Source organism: Megalops cyprinoides, chromosome 14 (genome assembly GCF_013368585.1).
Source record: "Megalops cyprinoides isolate fMegCyp1 chromosome 14, fMegCyp1.pri, whole genome shotgun sequence".
Taxonomy (NCBI): Eukaryota; Metazoa; Chordata; class Actinopteri; order Elopiformes; family Megalopidae; genus Megalops; species Megalops cyprinoides.
In genome coordinates, this window is record NC_050596.1 from 33210413 (window position 1) to 33234342 (window position 23930).

General features: G+C 48.1%; 1 protein-coding gene across 2 annotated transcripts in view; it reads left to right on the forward strand.

Annotated features, from left to right (window-relative positions):
* LOC118788763 (kalirin-like) overlaps positions 1–23930 on the forward strand; it is a 160240-nt gene that overhangs the window by 120803 nt on the left and 15507 nt on the right. Inside the window, exons 1-2 of one of the 2 annotated variants that reach the window (XM_036544812.1) lie at positions 461–497; positions 10107–10353. In XM_036544812.1, coding sequence (XP_036400705.1) covers positions 465–497; positions 10107–10353 — 280 coding nt within the window. In that variant the 5' untranslated portion in view covers positions 461–464. Of the gene's footprint in view, positions 1–460; positions 498–10106; positions 10354–23930 lie in introns of those variants that run through there. The other variant, XM_036544814.1, reaches the window with a different exon arrangement.

Below are 23930 nucleotides of genomic sequence, written 5' to 3' on the forward strand. Positions count from 1 at the left end.
TAAGACAGTCAGCCCCCTTACCCCCTCCACCCTACGCTCTCATAGTAACCTCATTCTGAGGCGCACTGCTGCATCTCCGAGTCACAAGCTCGTCCTCGTGCTCCTCTGCTCTGACATCTGGGTGTTCCCGCTCAGGGCAGGACGGCTGGGCAGTGTGCTTTCTCTCTCGCTCTGTCTCTCCCCCTTTTCTCTCTCCCTACCTCTCTCTCTCGCTCTCTCTCTCTTGCTCTATCTCTTCCCCTTTCTCCCTCCCTCTCTCCCTCCCTCTCTCCCTCTCTCCCTCCCTCTCTCTCTCTCTCTCTCTCCCTCTCTCTCTCTCTCTCTCAGATAGCGTTCTGTACTTCACTGTGGCTCACAGCTGCACCACCCCAGGTATCCCAGCATTCCTCTGTGTCTCAGTAGGCTGCAGGGTCAGGACTGGAGAGCAGTCCTCTCTCAGAGGCACAGCCACCATGCCCAAGTGGATGAGCTTCAAACTGTCCAAGGAGAGCAGTCGTGTAAGTAAGAGCGCATGGCTTTCGTGCAGGAGGGGAAGTGGCAGGAAAGTTTGACAGTTGAAATGCTGGTGTGTTTTCAGACTTTGGCTTTTTAAGGTGTGGTGTTTTTTAGAGCTTAGCTGGAAGTACTTAGTAACACGCTGTGTTCTCTGGAACCGTCAGTAATTGGAAAAAGTTGTCAGCACAGATGTTTTTTGAAACTGGACTGGCAGATGGAGGAGACATTAATTTTATGTAAACTTTTATGTAAACGTAAAGTTTAAACTAACATGGTGTGCTAGTTTCTGACCTTTACAAAAGCTTTGTTGAATATTTAGAATATTTTTTTAAATTATTGGTTCAAAGGCAGCTTGGTACTGGGATTAATTTATAAAAACCATACATTGTCTGTTGAAGATCACTATACTTCAGGGACTCTTATATGTGTGCCTTACCATTTTGCCTGTGTGATCCATGTCAGAATATTTTGGAAAACCTTCTGATATGATTCATGAAGTTGTTAAAAATGTACCTTTTTAAAATGTGCTTTAAAGACGGTCTTTATGATGACTGGAAAGTGAAATACCTGTTGTCTGAAAGCTACAGCTGTTTTTGAAAGCATGTATAATGATAAAGCTCTGTGGAGAAGAGGAACAGTTAAACATTTAGAGCTGGGACTGTGAACAGGAAGCAAACCATTAAAGCTTATTTAACAAGATAACGCCGCAGACCTGATGCTCGGGCAACAACTGCAGTGCAACAGAAACAGTTACATTTAAACTGTGGACTGTCAGAACTGCCAGGATAAGTTAATAATGTTCCTGTTTAGGGTATGTAACAAAGGCTTGGTTGTGGTCCAGCTTAAGATGTTTATAGTACAGGAATATGAAACGACTACATCATAAAACACCAAAGCTCAGCGACTACACTGGCACTGCCCCGCATGTGAATAGCATTTGATGTACCGACAGATTGTGTGCACAGCGCACTCAGAGGTAAAGACCAGCATTTAGAAAAATCTCTGTAGAATCTCTTTAGAAGAACTCTGTAGTTTCTTTGACTCTGCATTTATGAAACATGAGTGATTTGGATTTGTAGTATTAAGCTAATTTAATGTTTCCTCCTAAGATGTGCCGAATTTGGCAGGAGGTTGAAAAAAGGGAGGAGCCTTGAAGGAGTGTTTTGTTTTGGGGGATTGATGCAGAGGTGAAGAGGGTGTGTGCTGAATCTCCAGAGTAGGAGCAGATCTCCAGCCTCCTGCCTCCCGCTCGCAGGCTGTGTTCACTCTCTGCTTCTCTGCCCCTCGTCTCCGGCCGCCTGCGCCAGGGTGACGGGCTGCCCTTCCTTTTGGCATTTTCCCCGCTGAACAGTTACATAAAACCCCACAATGGGGTCATCGCCATGGCGAAGGGGCCCCTGGCTCCTCAGTGACCGAACCCCTGAGCATTCTTTAACCTGTTTATCCTTAGAGAGGATGGGACCGGCACCCACTGTCCAACCCCCCCATCTCCTAGCAACCCCCCCCCCCCCCTGGAGGTGACACGATCAGCACAGGTGGTGGTGAGAAGGACGTCTCTGGCCGCACCTGGCCGGGACACACGAACCTGCACGGGGATGACATTTACGGCACAGAAAAACAGGTGGTGGAGGAGGTGAATGTGACTCTGAGCAGGGCGGCTGGAACAGCCAATCAGTGCGCAGTAGTGTGTTGGCTCCTCCCCCTGCCCTAAGCACAGGATTAAAGAAAACAGAGCCAGTAACACAGCTGAGCCCTAACTCTCCCCATCATTACAGCAGGGGTGCAGAATACAGCATTCACAAGTTCCCACCACACACAGCCTTATTACAGACTTTTTTTATGCACAGCAGTATACCTGTTACATTTTTAAAACAGTTTGTTTTATATCCAGGGCTTTGCCATTCTGGGCAGTCTAATAGTATCTGATGATCAGCGGTGGTGTGGTGCACTGTAGTTACCTGCCTTTTCTGCTGGGTCTGGTGCCGTAACCGAATCTGCGTTACTGTTTTCTTTTTGACTCAGAAGATTCCTGAACACCTGAGGGTGTTTAATGATGTCTGAGTCACATCTGAGTTGACTTTATGAGTGGCCGCGATTACATTCAGTACTAAAACTAAAAACGACTCCTCAGAGTAGAACCGTGTTGCCGGAAAGTTCTCAGAAAGAGTGAGAGCTGGGGGGGTTCGTGCTGCTGCCCACCTCCCAGCCGCACAGAATGACAGAGGCATCGTCCCTCTCTAATTACGCCCGTGACGAAACGGCCTTCCATTTAGCGTAATTCAGCGCCGTGCTGGAACGGCAGCCACTTGACCGTTTCCTGTTGGTAACAGACAGCTCTGTCATACCGCGGCATGCAGCCTGTAATTACGATCTGAGCAGAGCGCGGCCTGGAGACTGCTATTTACAGAGGACACAGAGCTTTGCTGGGCTCCAGTGGCGGCTGCAGTATCACTCAGATACATGCTTCCTTTTATTTGCACCAGGAAAGTGCAGCTGAATGGATAGAAAATAATTGTTTGTTCAGTGGGAGAAATAATGATCCCACCCAGGCTACCGAGAGCCACACTCCACTCTGAGTGCTTACACAGGCTTTCTGCCAAGTGTGTGTGTGTCCGTGTGTGTGTCCATGTGTGTGTGTCTGTGTGTGTGTGTGTCTGTGTGTCTGTGTATGCATGAGAGTGAGTGTATGTATCTATATGTGCATGTCTGTTTGTGTGCATAAACAGAGGATGTGCATGTGTGTGTGTGTGTGTTTGTGTGTGTGTGTGTGTGTGTGTGTGTGTGTGTGTGTGTATTGAGTAATGGCTGTTGGGATGGGAAACCAAATGCTTCAGGTTTGAGTATTTCTTAAGTTCTGATGTAGACAAGAATCTTTTCACTGGAATCTCTGTATCACAGGCTGGGAAGTGGCAGAGAGGGATCACAGTGGCTTTATCGCCTCCTGAAGTGGTCTGGAATAATTCCATTGTTTATATTGTTCTTTGCCTTTGTGAATTTCGCAATGTGCTTAGTGTTCATGTTGCTCAAGTGAGCTCCCTGGCCGTATTAATGATTTTTCAGCTTCTTTACTGGAGACATGGTTGGCATCCTCATTTTCATTTCTCTTTAATTCTTCATGTAATGTCCTCTTGCTGTTTTACTGAGTCAAAATTTAGATTCATATTATTGTCTTAATCCATGTTTTTGCAAGGCCCTGACTGAGGGTGGAGAGGGAGTATTGTTTTGTGGAGTGGGAGTGTTAGGAAGAGGGAGTGTGTCCTCTTTCCATCCAGATATGTGGTCACACTTGGAACGTGCTCGTGTTTTCTGTGCGGGGTGTGATGTCGACTGTTTCTTGAAAAACACAGGGCCACGCCCATACTACTGTGGACAGCATGTTTTCAGGATGACCACAGTTAGACGATGGTGTTTGGGTTGTCACCCCTTCATAAACGGTGGTTATTTTTTTTAAGAAGACTAATGCTTAAACAGCATTTAATATTAAGTGAATCAGCAGTGGGTGCCACTGTAAAAGCCATAATGACAGGAACTGCTTGCTTAAAAGGCTGTGTTAGCACATTGCATCGTTGCTGTAAAACATTTTTAAAATCTAAAACAACAACAAAGCAGACTCTCCCCACTCAGAGAAGCGTGTAGGCTGCTGTCAGCCCGGGTGCTCTTCCCCCGGGGGTGTTCAAGGCCACTGGGCGGTTTCGGACAGTATCAGTAGTTTACCTTCCAGTTATCATTCAGAGCAGAAATGTAACAGGGGCCTGAAGCCGGTGGTACATTTTGAGTCTGGAAGTATTTGAAAATGAATTGTTTGAAGCAGTGGCCAAGACAACAGGCCTTATAGGGCATACTTTGTCCTTTTATAAGTCTGTACAGCGTGTTCTCTGTAGTGGTTACCAACAGCCCAAATTTGGGTAACCATGGGTAGTGCCTTTTCCTCACAGCCTCAGGGTCACGGGTTCAAATCCATCTCTGTCTCCATGCGGATTGTTCTCTGGTCCCCTCCAGCAGTCCAGAAACATGCTGTACACTTTAATTGCCATATAAATTGTGCTAGTTTGTTCTCTTGTGTTTTTATGTGTGTGTGTGTGTGTGTGTGTGTGTCTGTACGTGTAGTGGATGACACTGATTGTTTCCAGAGAATGGACCCCTCTCTGGTGAGTCTGAGGAGTGCCTGTGCTTCTGGAAGCCCCAGTCTGTGCCCCAGCAATACGCAGATGAGCTGACATCCCTTACTGGATTACTGGATCTTCTCTCAGACAGCATCTCATTCACACCTGAGGTGACTCAGCCATTCAAAACCTGGCTCAGAGGCATCAGACCCTGCTGGCCTTCTGTAACATGCGCCTCCAAGTCCTGCTAAAAGCAGACCTGCCGGTGTTTCTGTGTCCAAAGTATTTTTAGGATATTTCAGGGGCACCATCTGTAGTGAACAGCGTGCGTTTGGACTGGTCAGAACCCTCACCCACATGGTGACACATTTGCCAGGTTTCAGTTCAGGCCAGTCTTCATTGGCTGGTGTGTTTTTGATGTCATAATTAAAATGAGAGCCGTTAGCTGCCATTGTTGTTTCTGTGATGGTGCCCTGCTAAATGAACACTCAGCAGCCTGTTGGGAATGCACTGTCTCCACAGATTTGAATTTTAAGTGTTTTTACAGGAGCCAGACGCACAGGTCCCAGGAATGGCCTGGCGGAGGAGTTTCTCATTTTCTCTGTGCTTCCTCCCGCTCACGCAGGGCTGAGGTGCTGCTTGATGTGGGAACAGGACAGGTGTGAGGGAAGGAGGAGTTCATGCGGTTTTCATCTACAGTGCTGGCAGTGGGCAGCTGTAGATGCAGCAGGTCTATATGGCCACAAAGCAAAAGGACAAACGTGGTTAAGACTAATGTTTGTTTTAGTGAAACAGAGGAATCTTGTCTATTTTATGAAAAAATAGAATACGCTAATTGACATTTGTACTCGGTTTTGAGAGAAATCCCAACATATATCATTACTTGTTGCACGCACATTGCTTGGTGGATCCACTGGGCATGTGCAGTTTAATTCATCTTTACTGAGCATGTGCAGTTTAATTGGTCTTTACTGAGCATGTGCAGTTTAATTGGTCTTTACTGAGCGTGTGCAGTTGAATTCGTCTTTAGTGAGCGTGTGCAGTTTAATTCATCTTTACTGAGCGTGTGCAGTTGAATTGGTCTTTACTGAGCGTGTGCAGTTTAATTCGTCTTTAGTGAGCGTGTGCAGTTTAATTCATCTTTAGTGAGCGTGTGCAGTTGAATTGGTCTTTAGTGAGCGTGTGCAGTTGAATTGGTCTTTACTGAGCGTGTGCAGTTTAATTCATCTTTAGTGAGCGTGTGCAGTTGAATTGGTCTTTAGTGAGCGTGTGCAGTTGAATTGGTCTTCATACAGCCAGTTTTACTGTACCGTTTACATCACTGTGGACCTTTAGCACACTCTGCAGTCACATGACCAGTGCTAGTGTGAGTGCGTAAACAGCGATGACATCACGTCAGGGTAGTAAGTGAAAGCAGGTGGACAGGAAGTAGGAGCGGCCGGGCCGTCTGCGCCAGGAGAAATGATGGATTCCCCAGCTGGGAGCGCTCGGCCAACCAAGAGCCCTCACAGAGTTAACAGCCTGACCACAGGCTGGCCGCCAGGGGTTTCTGTGGGGTCCATGAACTTTGCTGGATGAGCCTGTGGGTGTGTGCTGTCCTTAGGGGAAAAAAAGCTGTTTAAATATGAATCACAGTCTGTGTGTCATTGCGGCGTGTGAGCTCTGAAGGACTGCGCTCTGCAGGAAGTTTTAAAGTGTGTCTGTGACAGGCAGCCTGGTCAGAATTCTCAGTCACTAATTGCGTGAGGCTGGTTATCAGGTGACTCAGTGAGAGTTCCTGTGCATCCACACACAGCAGCACATTAAACTGAAACCTACTCCATGCTTATGGGAGTCCTTCATCCGCTCTCCCGAGGAAAGTTTACACCTTCCAGCATCGACAAACCTCTCTCTCCTCTTTTTCCTCTGACTGTTTTAATGCATTTGCCCCTGGCATAAAGTATTTTATGTACTTATTGCACAGGAGAATTCCGTACAAAATCAAATGTCTTGCTTCAGTCTTGACTGCGTTTTGATTTGATATGCATCTTGGAGCCTTTATCCAAAGCATGTCCTGGAGGCATTCTTTCTTTAAAATTAATGAACTGTTTTCTAATTTGTTCATACCAAACCTTTCAGTGGCTGCAGTTGCTGAAACAACGGTCCCTTTAAGGAAAGTGTGGTTCAGCTTCAAATGTGTATCAGTGGACGGACCTCTTCCTCTCTGGGGTCCATTAAAATGTAATTTACTGAGGTTTGTCCTGATCTCTCTTTCATGTGTCCCAGCAGATAACTCCTCTCTGCCAGCGGGAGACAGTTTCAGAGAGAGGCTCTGCTCTGGGTACATGTTCAGATTCAGGAGAGACTTTCAGATGGAGAGACTGTTCTGGACTATGTGTTCAGGTTCAGGGGAGAGTTTCGGACAAACAGACTGCTCTGGGTACATGTTCAGATTCAAGAGAGTCTCTCAGACGGAGTGACTGCTCTGGGCCTTGTGTTCTGGTTCAGGAGACAGTTCCAGAAGGAGGCTCTGCAGTAGGTCACATGCTTGGGGTCACATGGGGAGATGGGGGGGAAATGGGGGGCAGAGACACAAAGCTGCAGTGGGCGTTTGGGCCAGGGGTCACGGGGTCATGCCCACGAGAGGTCACATGGCATTGATGGATGTAGAAGAAAACAGAGGTATGAGGGGTGGGTTATAGAAAGGGTTTCATTTCATCTGGGTCTACTGATATAGTTATATATATATCATATATATTATATTAATATAATTATATTTATAGAGAAAAAAGTGCTTCCTTTTGTACACACCAGACCAAATCTGCATCTTCATCAGGAGATTTTATAAACTAGATCGGGTGCCCTGTGCAAGTCAGCTGGAATGAGCTGAGCTGTAGCTGGTCGGCGCTGGGCTGGGGGCAGCCGGCGTGTGTCACTGTGAGAGAGACATGCTAAAGCTGGAGCCCAGCAGCAGGAGCAAGTGGCACAGACGCAGGAAAGGACAGAAAGTAGCTCCTGGCTCTTCCTGCCAGCTTGGCCCTTGTCCGCCTCTGCGGACTGGTGCTGGCGGTTTCATCACGCTCTGCTGTGTCACTTCACCAGCATTTGTCTTTAGAGGGACGTCTGCAGCCTGATTTTGGCACCACACCAGCTGTCTGTGGCTCCCCGGGACTGTGGCTGTCTGTGGGGAGACAGAGCAAGACAGCCTCTGTGGAGAATGCAGAGCAAAGAGCCGGGCTTTGTGGCAGTGAGGTGTGAGTTTATTTCAGCAGCAGCTTTTGGCTTCTGTGCCCTACGAGAGGAGTGACTGGAGCTCTCTGGAACAATCAGGAAGAAGCCAAACGGGACACACACCGAGTGCCATCTTCTGATCTTCTGGCTGCTTGTAACTCTGCACTCTGTTGCTAGGCGTTTGGGCCAGACAGGGCTTCCTCAGGTGAGCTGAACCCTCAGAGCCGTGTCCCGCCTTTGGTGTCCCGCTGTTGGGAGACTCCACCATGTACCTACAGCCTCCCCCTACAGCCTCACCTGCCACCAAAGAGCACAGTCCTGCCGACCACCCCCATCTTCGCCCTAAGGGCCACCTGGGGTCATTCTCTGATAAACAATGGGTAGTGTATCTCTTCATTCTTTTTCACTGCATGCGTCTGATGTGTTCCACCAAAGTTCTGTAAGTATTTGAGGATGGAAGGAGTTTGTTTGGGCATATAATGCAGACACCAAGTTATGTGCCCTGACAAGAAATTTATACCTAGTTGTTGCAGCCAACCAAGCAAACTTTCCCTGGATTTGATAATGTGACCACAGGTTTACAGATTCTTTTAACAGTCATGTTAAAAGCATGAAATTTGACAAGCGAGTACAACCCTGTTGGCTGTGGACCTCGAGCATCGACTGGGTCTGATTGTACTGACCTGTCCCCTGGCCTTGAGTCATCTGCTCTGTCTCCGCCTCTGTCACTTCCTGCTGTTCTCCAGGGATGCAAACTGACATGTCCTTTATTCTCCTGGAAGAGGTAAAGGGGTCACCCACCAGCGAGGGGGGAGGCTGAGCATTAATAAATGTCACTGCTCAATACTGTCCTCCTAGCTTTTCCAGTAGATTCATTTATGGCCTCTGTGAGCCTTGTGTTGATGAAATCACAGATGGACATGAGTGGGCGAGTCATTTCATCACCATAAGGTGCCTTACCCATCTTAGTCTTGTGTCATCTTCGTCAGCTGGAGGGGTTTCCTGAGAGTTCCCTCACGGGCCACAGACTGCTATAGTCCAACAGTGAAATAAAGAGCTCCCATGCACTCTGAGGGAAAGTGATGCTGCTTCCAAGTGACGTGACATTGGTGTAGCCTGTATGGACTCGTCATCATTTCCTATACATCAAATGTCCTTCAGATCTTACCATGGCTCCTGTGTTCCTTAGGTTTGATGGGAATGCTGTTTAACATGCTGCAGTGACAGTTACAGCCGGTATACTGGAATCAGTTCAGTTCTGGCATAATGGTGCTTGCTATTAAACTCAAAATTGTATAACCGTGCTGTTCTGGTATGTGCTATAATTAACTCTGGGATTTAAAAGGGTGGCTTTTGCCCCTCTGTATCAATACCAACCAACAGACGTAATAATTTTTCCATGATCTAATTATGAGATATTTCCAGAAGACAGCTGATATGTTTTTTTATTGTATGGGTGTGCTGTACAGTACCTGCTGATGTCAGCCTTATCTAACTCTGAGACCTGAAAATAAAGGACCGTAAACACTTGCCATAAAGTGATATTGGCCGCACCCTAAAGATATCCACAGGAATTGTATAACAGGGCAGAGAAGTAGAGTAATCAGATCCAGTATAAGTGTCATTCCCAAAGGAATCTGTTTGTCTTCCTGTTGGATTGGAGTGTTTAAGTTGTTTAGCTGCAGGAAAACGGTGAGACAGTCTGAGATGTGAGAGAATTTTCCTCTTACATTTACATTTATTCATTTGGCAGACACTTTAATCCAAAGCGACTTACATAGGTTACAGTTCTTTACAATGTTATCCATTTATACAGCTGGATATTTACTGAGGCAACTGTGGGTTAAGTACCGTGCCCAAGGGTACAGCAACAGTGATTGAACCCGCAACCTTTCGGTTACAAGTCCTGCTCCTTAACCACTATGCTACACACCTCTTCTTTGGGTGATGGAGTTGGAAATGGACCGTGCCTCCTTCTCCCCTTCTCCCCTTTTGTCTGTCTGTCTGTCTCAATGACTCTCTCTCCCTCTCTCTCCCCAGCTCTCCGGAGGCTGTGAGCTCACAGTGGTGCTCTCTTTCTCTCTGTGAGCTCACAGTGGTGCTCTCTGTCTTTCTCTCTGTGAGCTCACAGTGCTCCCTCTCTCTCCCCCCCCCCCCCCCCCCCCAGCGCTCCGGAGGCTGTGAGCTCACAGTGGTGCTCTCTTTCTCTCTGTGAGTTCACAGTGGTGCTCTCTGTCTTTCTCTCTGTGAGCTCACAGTGCTCTCTCTCTCTCTCTCTCTCTCTCTCTCTCCCCCCAGCTCTCCGGAGGCTGTGAGCTCACAGTGGTGCTCCAGGACTTCAGCGCCAGCTGCAGCAGTGAGCTGAGCATCCAGACGGGCCAGACGGTGGAGCTGCTGGAGCGGCCGAGCGACCGGCCTGGCTGGTGCCTGGTGCGGACCACCGACCGCAGCCCCCCGCAGGAGGGCCTGGTGCCCAGCAGCACCCTGTGCGTGTCTCACTCCCGCAGCAGTGTGGAGATGGACTGCTTCTTCCCTGCGGGGAAAGGTAGGGGCGGTACCGGTCAGCGCGGGGTTAACGGGTCAGCGCAGGTTTAATCGGTCACTGCAGGGTTAACAGCCCATACAGTCTCTGACGAGCAGCTGTGAGCACGCTCAAGTCCAGTAAAACTTCCGCACGCCTCCAACACCCCAAACACTTCAGCACACACCTGCCCTGCCATCCACAAACCAGATTATGTAATTTACTAATCATTGACAGACCAGGTGCTGAGAACATTGTTGTTTAGAACATGTCCTCTAGAGGGTGCTGTTGAAAGGAATAGGTACCATACCAGCCTCCTCGTGGAATTCCATTGGAGAGGAATGTTTTTTTGTTATTTCAGAACAGAGAGCGTGCTGTGTATATTTATGTGTGTAGCAACATACTCTCTTTTCTTTGGCAAGATGGTGCATTGTTATATTATGGGTGATTTATTCTTTTTGTGACCACTTTTAAGTGATTATGTATGTATCAATTCACAAGTGCGAATCATTAAAAGGTAATGCGTAATAAGCTTCCACCCCAATAAAAAGCATCATATTCATTCCTCCCGCTCCTTTGGCACGGAGGTCTGAAGAGCGCCCCCTCCAGCGTCAGCGTGAGGCTGTGACCTTTAGCTGCAGCGGAGATGAAGTGTGCCGTCGTTTTCTGGAATGTGCTCCGCCGGAGCAGATGGAGACGGCAGATTCTGCTGCTTCAGCCCCGACAATGGGGGCCATTCAGAGCCTCAGTGCAGCACAGCTCTGCTGGTGTCTGCATCTGCCATCTCTCGCTGGGGACAGCTAGGGGGCGCTAGAGAGACACACACAAAAAAAAACCCTTTCAGTGTAAGTCAGGGAGAGGCTTTGAAAACTGTCAGAAACCTTGACCCGTGTGAACAGGAGAACACGCTGATGGTAATGACGATGAGGTTTGTGTGTGTGTTATTGATCACTCAATCACACAGCTAAATCTGCTTGTAGTGGGATCTGTGAATCAGTGTGGATGTCTAGGGTAATCAGTAAAACACAAAGCTAGTGTTGTTATTGAGTACACCTGAAATTTTGCATTTGATCTTTTTGGCACTGTTTAGAAAAACATATCTCTTGTCAACAGTTATGTGCATGCTGTCAGTCTCATGTGTCATTAGCAGAACATTTATCCTTTAGCATATGCAGTACTTTGCACTTGAACTGAATTTGATGTTGTGTGAGAAAACGTCACTACATGATAGGCAATGCATTTTTGGGAAAAATGTTTGGCTGGACATACCAGATGCTCTGTATGTCCAGCTGATCACTTTCTCTGGGGTTTATTGTGCCGCTGGCCGTGTCTGCGGGTCTGTGCAATGCAGTGGCCCTGTTTTGGGCATTTGAAAGGCACAGAAAGCAGCAGCATTCATGATCTGGGTGTGGAGGTCAGAGGTCAGAGTTTAAGGCCGGACTGCACTCTCTGGGTGGGGGCATCCTCGTCCCGCACAGTGACACCCTGCTGTTGTGTTATCTCCGGAGGACAGGGACGCCACTCTTGTTATTGTCCATGGGAACTTCCTTTGTCCCCCCCGCCCCGCCCCGTCTTGCTTCCCTTGTTTTGAGGAGCGCGGTTTAAACATCCCCTCCCAGAGCGTCTCGGTGTCAGACGGCGGGGCTATTTATTCCCGCATCCTCCCTGCCCAAAATATTTAAAGTTGGAGGGAAGGGATCCTGTTCGTATTTACAGCTCCGGACTTCACTGTGTATGACCCAGGGGACCAAGGGGTCACAAATAGCCTCATGCTCAAGACTCAAAAACAACCAGAGCGGAGTTAGATTGGTTAGCTATAATCGGTTTAAGTGCTGGACACATCAGTAAATGATTGTTCAGAGGTCCCTCTTCTAAGGTGGAGGAGTATTGAGTATGCATCCTCCAGGGGGTGCTGACACAGAGGCATCTCTTCTCTCTGGCAAAGTTCACAGTCTGGATTGATCTAAAATATTGCAGTGATTTTGGTCGAGTTTTGCTATATTCTTTGTCACTCTGAAGGGCAGGAGTTGGTTCTTCAACCCCACGGCGTCTATCATCATGGGCTTGCTGCTGAATTCTGATTGGGATCCATCTGGTAAAGTACAGTGTGTCAGGATACAGCCAGTGTCTGGTGTTTTGACACAATTCAAGGTTCAAGATTCAAGAACTTTATTTGTCACATACACAGTATACAACTTGTAGTGAAATGCAAAAAACTGGTCCAACTCCTTAGACTGTGCAAAATAGAATATAGAATAGACTGTAAAATAGTACACAATAGAATATAACTAGCTCCTGTGCAGCATCTGTTTGACCTGCCTCTATATATAGGGTAAATTGTAAAAATGATAAATGATTGCTTAACTGATGAACTTTAGTTTGGTGTTTTTACACTGAACATCACAGCTCTGCTTCCCCTTTCACACCATCTCCTGTTTCTTGTGTAACATCACCCACGCTGTCGGTGACTTTTTCCAATGGAACAGATATGATGTAGTTGTGGTTGGAGTTTGTGAAGCATCTCTGTCCCGTAACTGTTTCTAAATTCTGTTAGGTGTGTTTGCAGAAGCCGTGCAGCAGAGACCTGAAGCCGAGGCAGCCTCCCAGGGGCTGTTTATTATCCTATCACATTCCATTCCTCTCACACATTACCGCTGATCTGGCTGTGAGCAAAAGGACCTTGCGGGCAAGAAGCCGCCGATACCGATCTGTCGAGTCCCATCTCCCCAGTGTACTCCTCCGGTTTCTGGACTTAGTGTTTATGTTCCGCGTGCACAGGAACTTTGAGAAACAAAAGCCCTGCTCTGTTGCCTTTGTAAATCATTCCCAGGTCCTTCTAGACACAGCCAAAGGTTCTCACGAGCAGTCTGTTACTCTTAAACTCCCCGTATCTCTCCTTAAAAAGACTGTCGCAGGTCACAGAGTAAAAGCCCAGCTGCTTTGGCTTCTGTGTTTTGGGCTGTGACAGGGATGATCTAGCTCGGTGCTGTTTGAAACACTAATGAACAGTGTATATGATGAACAGGCACAGTCTACACTCTGAGCAAGAGGGATTTCTGATGACTGGCAGGATGCTGAAGCAGTCAGAGAGGCAGAGTCGTAAATTATATATCTGCTTCCCCGTCTCTCGCAGTCCTGTTGTCGTGATGCTGTACTTTGTGATGGGGAGGAGACGAGCCATAACGAACGCTCTCCTTTACCAGACGTACCGTATGTATGTACGTTTTTGCCGTTCCCTGGGGCGTGGCTCTTTAATCTCAATACCGCTAAACACTGTGCTAAATGCGCTGAACACAGAGCGCTCTGGCCTACTTTCCCCGTCCTGTAGTGCAGCGTGGGGTCAGCCTGGCACAGCGCGGCAACAGTCTGCTGTTCTTTATCAGATTAACGCGGCCCTCCGACGGGGTAAGACAAACAGCCGCTTCATTTCGGTCTCACTGTGAGACGTCCTCTCCGCGGCCTGGGGTTACAGGAGTGTGCGACAGCCGCTGTAGCACAGCTGATCATCTGCCAGGGCAGAGCCAGAATGGCTGTCTGTCCACAAACCTGACAGGATCCCTCCTGCGTGGATTTCAAGGAAAGATGGACCGCTGATTCGATCGTTCTGTTGAAAGCCACGCAGTGTGATTCAGAAGTGTACAAAACTTCTGCTTAGTTTATCAGAACAATGCTGTTAAATACTGTTACTACAGTGTAACTGCACGTTATTACACAGTCTTTAGTGAACAATCATGTGTGCTGTTTATCACATGTTCCCGCATATACTTTTATAATGAAGATTAAAAGTTACCCACAGTGATTCTTATTAATGGGAACTATATACAGGATCTATTTCCTGCTCTGCCTACAGCTTACCGTCAGTATGCATGGTGCAGTGTGTATATAATGATGACTATCGGGTAACCCACTGGTGATTTTTTTTTTCTGAGAACAGCCCAGTGCTGGTCTCTTCCTAGAGCTTTCAGAGAAGCTTTATGGGGGAGGTTTCAGGGTGGGTCAGATAGGGGAAATCCACTCCTACTGCTCGGCTCTGACCTGCAGCTCTTTTCCAGGCGGTAGCAGGCCGCTGTGTGCGGTGACTGACTCATTTTGCCGGGGAGGAACGTTTGGGTGTTGCTGTAAGGACAGAATGCAAAACACAGGGAAGTGTGTGTTTACAGCAGCTCTGTATGGAAATGAGGACACAGCTACCCAGCGCTAACTTAGCCACACGAGCTACATCAGTCTGAGCACTGGGCTGATTATGCTAACTTAGCCACACGAGCTACATCAGTCTGAGCTCTGGGCTGATTATGCTAACTTATACACACAAGTTACATCAGTCTGAGCACTGGGCTGATTACGCTAACTTATACACACAAGTTACATCAGTCTGAACTCTGGGCTGATTACGCTAACTTAGCCACACGAGCTACATCAGTCTGAGCACTGGGCTGATAAATAAACCTAGCAATAATGAGGGAGCTGTACATGCAGACAGACAGAAGCCCTGGGAATATTCTAATGAGTCTCAGTGGTGAAATACTGAAACGGCCAAACACAGCTGGTCAGGTTCAGAGCTTTCAGAGGGCGTGCCCTGCTGAGTAACACGCTGCATGAAGTGTAACAGGGAACCGCGTGACATTTTCCGCGACCCAGATGTCCGTGATTCATCCCGAATGTGCGGTGAAATTGAGGACCTTGTCTCAGGTGCACCGCGGTCAGATTGTCAGGTGTTCCCTTCAGCTTGCGGTTCTTTCTGCAGGGGTGTTTGCATCAGACACCCACACTGGCCAGTTACTGCAAGACGTGTGTCTGGCCTCACAGGTCCATGCCTCACATTCGTGGAGTCGGTGTGGATGACGCAGAGAGTCAGCTATCTGAATAGTAACATCCAAGCTCTGGTGTTTCCTCTGTCTGTGCCTGACAGTTTAATCAAATCAGCAATTCTCCTGACAAAGCATGTTTGTGTGTGTGTGTGTGTGTGTGTGTGTGTGTGTTATGTGTGTGTGTATGTGTGTTTACATCTTTGTCAATGCATCTATGCTTGGATCTATGTGTGAGGCAGAGAGATAAAGAGCGTCACCATATCACATCTCAACATATCAACATCATATTACATTTTAAAGTTTACAAGAAACCACCAGGTAGTCAACAGTAACAGGGTCCTCACTGCAGAAATAGCAAAGCCATGAACTGACAGGACATTGAAGTGAACGTAGAGTGAAGGACGGGCCGGTAGAGCTGAATATGTGAACATGGACACAGGAGTGAAATAGAGATGCAGATTTTGTGTAGAGATGTAGAGTTTGTGTAGAGATGCAGATTTTGTGTAGAGATGTAGAGTTTGTGTAGAGATGCAGAGTTTGTGTAGAGCTGCAGAGTTTGTGTAGAGATGCAGAGTTTGTGTAGAGCTGCAGAGTTTGTGTAGAGATGCAGATTTTGTGTAGAGATGCAGAGTTTGTGTAGAGCTGCAGAGTTTGTGTAGAGATGCAGATTTTGTGTAGAGATGCAGAGTTTGTGTAGAAGTAGAGGCGCAGAGTTTGTATTGTGAAGTCCACATGCACAGGGTCTCTCTCTGCACGGGAAACTGGGCCACAGAGGCACGTGGACCTGCAGTACTGTATTCTTATGAAGACAATCTGGGCTACTTCCCCCGTAGTGTATTCAAAGCTACAAATGCCTGATCTTCCCCTTGGGCTCAAAGCGTAGCCTGCACATGGACCACAATTCAAGGGTGTTTCAAGATGAGCAGGCGGCTAGAACTTCTTTGACTTCATTAAAGTCAGAAATGTCACTCACAGAACCACATTGTGGCCTGGTACATAGCTGTGCCCTTGAGCCAGATGACTGAGCCGAATTTCTGCTGCTCAAACCCAGCTGTAAATGGACAGTGTGTCAAATCTGAGCACTGTCAAGTCAGACGGATTCAGCAAACATGGAAAAACAGTTCAGCCATGAAAATGGCCGACTCCAGGAAAAAGTGAGACAGACACTTTACGACTCGTCCCACCTGCTGTCTGCTGATTGTGTGACTTATTTCGTAGAGGAGGGTGTACAATAGATGTATGGTCAGGGCTTTCTGCCGAAGACAGGACTGTAGTGGGAAATGTGGCTTGTTGCTTATGGTTATTTTAAAACTGGTGGAAAATAAGAGTCACCTGAAGTGATCACAGAGGCCTCTCTGCCCTGTCCAGCATGTGTTAACAGGAAGTGAGAATTTAGCTGCTTATGAAAGGCTATAAGTGTCATTTATTTGAGTGCAGCTCATCTCTGTCTCTCTGTACAAGCGCTTGTGCACCTTCATTATTAAATACTCAGTGTATTAATTATGATTCTGTTCTTCATTACATGTAAGAAACGTGCACAGAAATGTTAAAGATTTATGTTTAATAACGTGGTTGTTTATCAGCTCTTGTGTGTTGCATGTTACATGTTGCAACAGCGCATTTAAAAGTGAAATATCGTTGTCACTTTTTGGGTCCCTCACATTTCCTGTACAAACCATGCTAAGAATTCTCCCAGCAGGCCAGCTGGCCGAGCTGGCCGAGCTGTGTGTCGCCTTTGTTAGCGTAGTGTAACACGAGTCTGTGTTTTCTCTCAACCCACTTTCCCTTTGAAGAAGAGGCAGTGAGCAGTGGGAGTGAAGGCCCCGCCCCCGGGCTGTAACCCCTCCCCCTGCCCCTCCCCCTGCCCCTCCCCCTCCCGGTCCCTGAGTCCGGCGGAGGCAGGCACTCACAGGCACTCGTGTGTTGGAGAGGAGGCTGTGCGCCCGGGCTGCCGTGAGCGCTGCACGTGGACCCTCTCCCTCTGGCTCTCTCAGATTCGCGCGGGGTGTTCCTCCCCCTGGCCATGCGCTAGCCGCCGGGCAGGATGCGAAGCGGAGGGAGACGCTGCTCCTGCCGGCCGTGCCTCGGCTGGATGCTGTCGAAGTGCTGCTGCTGCTGCTGCGATGTGGCAGGTGTGTGTGAGACGGCTCTCTCCGGCAGGAACGCCTCTGCGCGGGTCTCTGTGCTGTTGCCTTTAAGACTTGCCTTTCTGTGTAGCACTAGAGGGGTACTGTTGCCATCGGTGCATTGATTTACACATCAGCGCTCATCTTTATTATTGTAGCACCTTATTTTCTGTAGTTCTGTATTGTCAGTATGGCAAATATGTTCATTTGTCGCACTGTGATGTATTGATGCTTGTTCTGATGTGATCTGAGGTTTCCTGCATGTTTAGTTGTTCACGTGGTCTTACATGCACTTACATGCCTTTGCTCTGGGTAAGGATGTTTAGTAGCGGGTACATGTAACCATGTGATGGTTCTGGTACCGTGCAGTGCAGTGTTTCTGGAACGGATCGGTTATTCCAAACCCAAGGTTTTTAGATGAATACATCTCTGCCGACGTCAGATCTCGGACATTTGTGTATGTGATGGAAAGTGATGGAAAGAATTTACATCAGTGATATTAGCTGTGCGGTATAAGGGTTTATCACTACTTATATTTACAAACAGCTGTGCTTCTAAGGCCGTGACAGTGCATGTGACGTTACCCTGTCAGTTTCCATCAGTGACACAGTGAAACACAGCTCTTATCCTCCCAAGCATCTGAGGAGCGTATCAGTCGATCTGACCGTGCGGAGCATGGGAGGAAGCTCGGGTGGGGGGGGGGGGGTGGGGGGGGTGTGGCGGCGCGTGGGGCGCGTGGGCGTGGGAGGAGAAGTGCAATGTTTCATCACAGCTTCCTTCCCTGTTTCTCCTAACTGGACGAGGTTAACAGACACGATCTGGGGTGTTAGGAGAACAGGAACCTGGGTCCGATAGAGAGAGATAAGGACGAGGGCTTACAGGCTGCTGCCGCACTCCGACAGTGACACCCCGAAAGGAAGTTTCTCCTGTTCACCCTTCGCTGTTGTTTAGTCCCATTTTCTGTCACTGTGGAACACTGTATCTCTCTCTGTCAGTGTGATACGAAGTGTGTACCCAGATAATCCGACTCTGCAGTTACTGGTGAGAGCAGTCGGTGGTCAGTTATGAAGATTTGCATCGAGAGAGAAGGACCAAGCTGACCATAACCTTGATACTCAGGTGAAATCAGGGTATCATGAAGGTGGTGGAGGGGCATTACATTATTGTCATTCAGCATGTGCTCTTATCCAGAGCAACTTTCAGAGGTTACAATTTTTTACGTGTTGTTACAGGTGAATATTAACTGAAGAAATTTTGGGTTAAGTACCTTGGCCATGGTACAGCAGCAGTGCCCCGACAGGGAACCTTTCCGTTGTGAGCCTTGCTCTTTACCGCTACAGCACGCTGCCCCAGCAGCGGCTGCTGAATGTTGGATGGAAGGTTGCTGTGTGTTCTCCGCTCTCCGTGTCTGAGCAGCCTCTGTGATGCTGATGCAGGGTTTGCAGACGAGGACGTTATGCATTTTTAATGCCATCATTAAAAAAACTCCAAAAACTTCCATTGTCGTTAACGCGTGAGAACTTGCCGGCACCGAGCGATGCGCTGTTTTCGCCTAATTTCTTAATTAAGGAGGCGAGACTGATACAGTAGCGTAGCCTTTGAAAACCAAATTAGGCACAGACCCCTTTCATCTGATGCATTTTAACAAGATCCTCGCTTTGAAGATGACTCTTCAGGGGACATACTGGAGCTAACAGGCGATTGAAGACAGGGTGCTTATTTTTTTAAATTATTGTCACGTAAGCCAAACAACAGCCCCCTTTGCCCCTAGCTCAGCTTTTTTTTTCTTTTTTGTTTTTGTTTTGTTTGCCAGCGGGAAAAAGACCTAGAAAACAGCTGTTTTGCTTCATCGGCAAAATACCGCAGCGAGCTGCTTCGGCAGTTTTAACGTACTGCATTTTCACACTTCCTGTTCAGGGAAAATGCTACAGCGCTTCCAATACGTCCACCCTGACAGGCCGTCAGTCAATGTCTGTTTGTTTGTTGTTGTGATGGCAACGGAAGGGGAAGGAAATTCTGTGCATGGTGAAACCGCGTGGTCATGAACGGCACAGACGCTGATGGGGAGAAAACCAGGGACCAGGAAACTCACTGCCAGCTTTAGTGACACATGAGACGAGTGTCAGGCTTACTCACGGACAAGGGAATTATGTAGCCATTTAAGGAGGGACCAACTGGAATTGATCATTATGCGTTTTAGGTAAAGGAAGCTGTCGTGTGTGTGTGTGTGTGTGTGTGTGTGGTAATGTGCTTTAAAAAGCCAAAGCGCTCGCAGAGTGTGTACTTCCATAGAGGGACTGGCTGGCCGAGCAGAGAGCCCAGCAGCTGGCCGATGCTGTGGGGTCCACACCGCCGGTGGGTGGGCAGGGACTGAAGGGGGATTGGGTGACTGCAGCCTGTGACATAGCAGGTTAATCAGGTGTGTTCAGGGAGTGCTTCCATGCATCCGCCCCTGAATGAGCGGCCGTCCTGTGGCTGTTCCCCTCTGCAGCGGGGCCACCAGGCACGCTGGCGGGGTGCATCTCAGAGCTGGCTGCGACACGCCTGCGTGACGGAAACTCTGCTGTTTCTAAGCATTTACTGGGGGAGACAATCCATGACAAAACTAAAAACGGAGATATTGGCAGCGTGGGATCCTGACAGACAGATGCCCTATGGTAGAACATTACAGATTAATAACCTTGCTAAGGGCTCAAATACGGGCATGAACTGTCTAACTCAACTCTCACCTACAGCAGCGCTTTGGGTTAGGGTTAGCATTCGGGTTAGGCCAGCTAGCTGTTGCTCCTCTGTCTTTCTGTTTGTATTTTTGTTGTACTACTTGCTTTATAGTAGAGCACTGTGGGGTAATGAAACAGACTGAGTGCAGTTTCTTTATGAACTCTTCATAATTCATTAGGCTGTGGTTGTGCCTTGGGCTTCATGCTGCGCAGATTCACTAATCATATGGATAGGCTGCAGTGGTGGGCAGTGGATGGGATGAGCCATCCACACATTTTATGTATCACTGATTCTGCACAGACAGCATGACACCCTAAAGCATGACTCATGCCGTATGATGATGGATGTCCAGGCTGGGACACAGATGCAGTGTGTCTCTCACAGGGAAACGACACTCAAGGAGCAGGGTATCACGGCCCTGTTCATGCAGGCCATATTCTCACAGGTGTGGTCTTCAACCCTGTCTGTGACAGAGGTGATTCACTGCAAGCACCACCTGTGCATCACTGTGACCCAACACAACCCTCTTACCGCCTGGCCTCCTGTCAGTCACCTGTCTGCAGTCACTCTCTGCTGCATTAATGAAGGGGACCTGGCTTTTATTATGCTTTTTATAATGATAATGTTTATGCATGATGATTTGGAGGAGCATAAGAATGAAGATAGTGATGATAAAGAAAAGTGTTTGTACTGTATGCTATTCTGCAGAAAAGGAAGTCACAATTACTAAGCAATTTCGCAGCTGTCTGGACCTCCAAACCGAGTTACACCAGTATTAGAGGGATAAAACATTTTCAACATACCAAACCTAGTTAAACAGTGGACAGGGCTTGAAATTTTTTGCCATTTCAGAAGATAGAAAGACCGGCCTACACTGAAAAAAGCCTGTGTTATGGCATATGTTTTACCTTAGTTGTCAGTATCTGTACAATAATCAGCTCTAATGAAAGACAGTCTTTTACCAGCCGTTACCTTTTGAAGGCTGCAGTTGATGTAAAAATGGCTGCCAGTGTCACAGCTGGAGTGCAGCCCAGCCCGTTTTGCCCCTAATTATCAGCACAGTGTTCCCCATTGTGGCCACGCAGGTGCACAGGGCCTGTCCTGGATGAGGTGGCGTTGTGCAAACCTGAGGGGGGACAGGTACAGCCAATCAGGTGTGTTCCACCTCCCCACACTCCCGGGCTGAGGAGCTGTGCTGAGCGGGTCTCGGAGGCGTTGCTAGGGCGCAGGAAGTCCTTCACAAAAGCCGGCCTGGCATTTTTAGCACGGGGAGACCTTGGGAGCCATGCTAGTCATTTTTGCGTGTGTCTCCTATGGGGGAAAGGGACGACACCTCGGCTGCTATCGGAGCTCGGTGTGGGGAAAGCATGCTGGCTAATGCTGGCTAATGGTCACAGCGTTCTGATTCTGAGTAACCCCGTTCAGGGGCACATCACTGTGTCGGATCCACCGCGTCAGACCCACTGCATGTCCCGGCAGTCAGTTAGCGCTGTGTTTACGTATGTACAGTGAGTAGTGCCTTACTTGAGAGGTTACGCGCTAGCGGCCACACACTCTTTACTGCTGATGCTGATCCCGGCATACTCGAAACATGTGACATGGTTTTATCCTGTTGGCCATTTAAGTTCTCTGGAGTTTTGAAAGCTGCCCAGCTGATGAATGACCCATGTCTGCAGATCGTGGCTTCCTCCTTCACTTCCTGTCTCTCTGATATTATTTGCCCAGATGCTCTCTGTAAATCTCCAGGCCAGGATTATAAGGGTTCTCAAACACACCTGACACACATGTGTCTCTTGGCAGCGGACAATGGACAGGAAGTCTGAACTGTTGTTTGACTAGTGCTAACAAAATCTGACCGCATGTGATCGAGGGCAGGGAAAGTCACATATTGGTTTCACCTTCATGACATGGGAAAGCTGTGCTATAGCCAGGTAATCACCTCATTCTTGAACTGGGTGTGTGTCCGTGTAATCCAAGCTCATGTTGATTACACGTCTACATGCTGAAACATAACTGAACTTGGACGCTAGAGTTTTTCACCAGTGCTCTGAGTACTGCTTTCTCATTCACAAATCTCAGCCAGCACTCGTAAGAGAAAAAATCTTTCTCCGTGCTCTTTGCTTTGATGTTAAACGCCACCTGTGATTCCACTGGCTTTGGTAATATCTTTCCTGTTTCTACTGCTGTGATGGATAGAGGTTGTTTTCCATGTTTGTTCCAGGTTACATGCTGTCATATGTATGCAGGAATCTTATGCATTATTTGTGATTGTCGAACCCCTGTGGTGCTGTTGTGTATGAAAGAGGCCTGACAGGCCAGGCATTAAAGCCACAAACCCACTGATGTGAAGCATTCAGAGTGGAGTCTGGCTCCAGCGTAAAACGGTGCAAAAAGGACATTTTAATCATCTTATTTGAGTGTTTTGGGCTGTTTTTAATCTCTGCTTTCATCTACAGCAACAGACCCCATTCTTCAGAAAGAGCTCGTATCTTACCAGAAATGCAGAGTTTTGCTGAGAAGTGGAATTTCTTATTGAAAACATTCCCCCTTGCCTGGAATGTTCTGTGTGAAAAGGGGGAAGGTCTTTCGCTGTTTATGTTCCTGGTTTTGTTTTTCGGTGAAAAGGGCCGGGTGATACGACCTGTGTGTTTTGCTGAGCCCCGAGATTACAGACAGGGAGGTTGGGATGAAAATTCAGCAGGAGCATGAACAATGGGGTAAATGATCTCCCTCTCCCTCCCTCCCTCTTTCTGTCTCTCACCTTCCCTACCTCTCTCTCTGTCCTTCTTTCTCCCTCTCCCTGTCTCTGTCTGTCTGTCTCTTTCCTTCCCTCCTATACTGTCTTCCTGTCTCTCTCTTTCCTTCCTCTTCCTCTTTCTACCTCTCCCTGTCACTCTTTGTCTCTCTGTCTCTATCTTTCTTTTGCTCTCTCTCCCTCTCTCTCTGTCTCTCTCTCTCTCCCTCTCTCTCTGTCTCTCGTTCTCTCTCCCTCTCTCTCTCCCTCTCTCTGTCTCTCTTTCTCTCTCTCTCTCTCTCTCTCCCTCTCTCTCTGTCTCTCGTTCTCCCTCCCTCTCTCTCTCCCTCTCTCTGTCTCTCTTTCTCTCTTGTTCTCCCTCTCCCTCCCTCTCTCTCTCTCCCTCTCATCATTAATCTGGCCGAACGAGTCTGCTGTTGTAGCAGGGAATTGTACGCTCAGTATGAACAGAAGAGTGGTGGCCTGTGGCAGGCTGCGAAAAGCTATTTCCTGTGCGCACACGCGACCGTCTGCTGTCGTCAGCACAAAGTCTGGAAACAAAGCGTGGCTCACAGAGTACTGTTCAGAGGCCACTTGTGTGTCCGCGCGCCGTGTCATGCACGGCTGGCCATGACCCGTTCCACGTCCGAGCCATCGCAGAAAGAGCCCGGAGCAATCGCTGTGACCAAACCCTCTCCCAGGGACGAGAACACCACTCCCAAAAAGCACAGGAGCTCCGAGTACAGCGAGAGCGTCCTCTGAAGGGGCATGTCAGCACCCCGTGGGAGAACACACATGTTCTTTAAAAGCCCTGTCTGAGAGAGCAGCCGAACAAAGGCCCATGGAGCTGTCTCTGAAGGGTGGCATTCATGCCATCAAAGAGACTTTTCATCACTTGATTACACATAGAGAGATTGCAGGTCAGCCTGGCTCAGCCGACACCACCAGAAGAACAGACAAGGTCCTGGTCCTTAAAGGACACCTACAGTAGCTCTGTGAGGAAGTAAACCTTACAGCCTGTGGTCCAACCAAGCACTTTCCCTGGGGTCTGATTTGAAAAAAAAAATCAAAACTAATTAAAGTTGCTGGTAGATATGAATGTTAGTTAGTGTTGGTCAGGTTTCTTTTGAGAGCACAGCCCAGCTGGCCTTTAATCCGTTCTGTTCTGTCTTTGAGGGTGTTTGCTTTTTGCGCAGGTAGAGATTGTGGCTG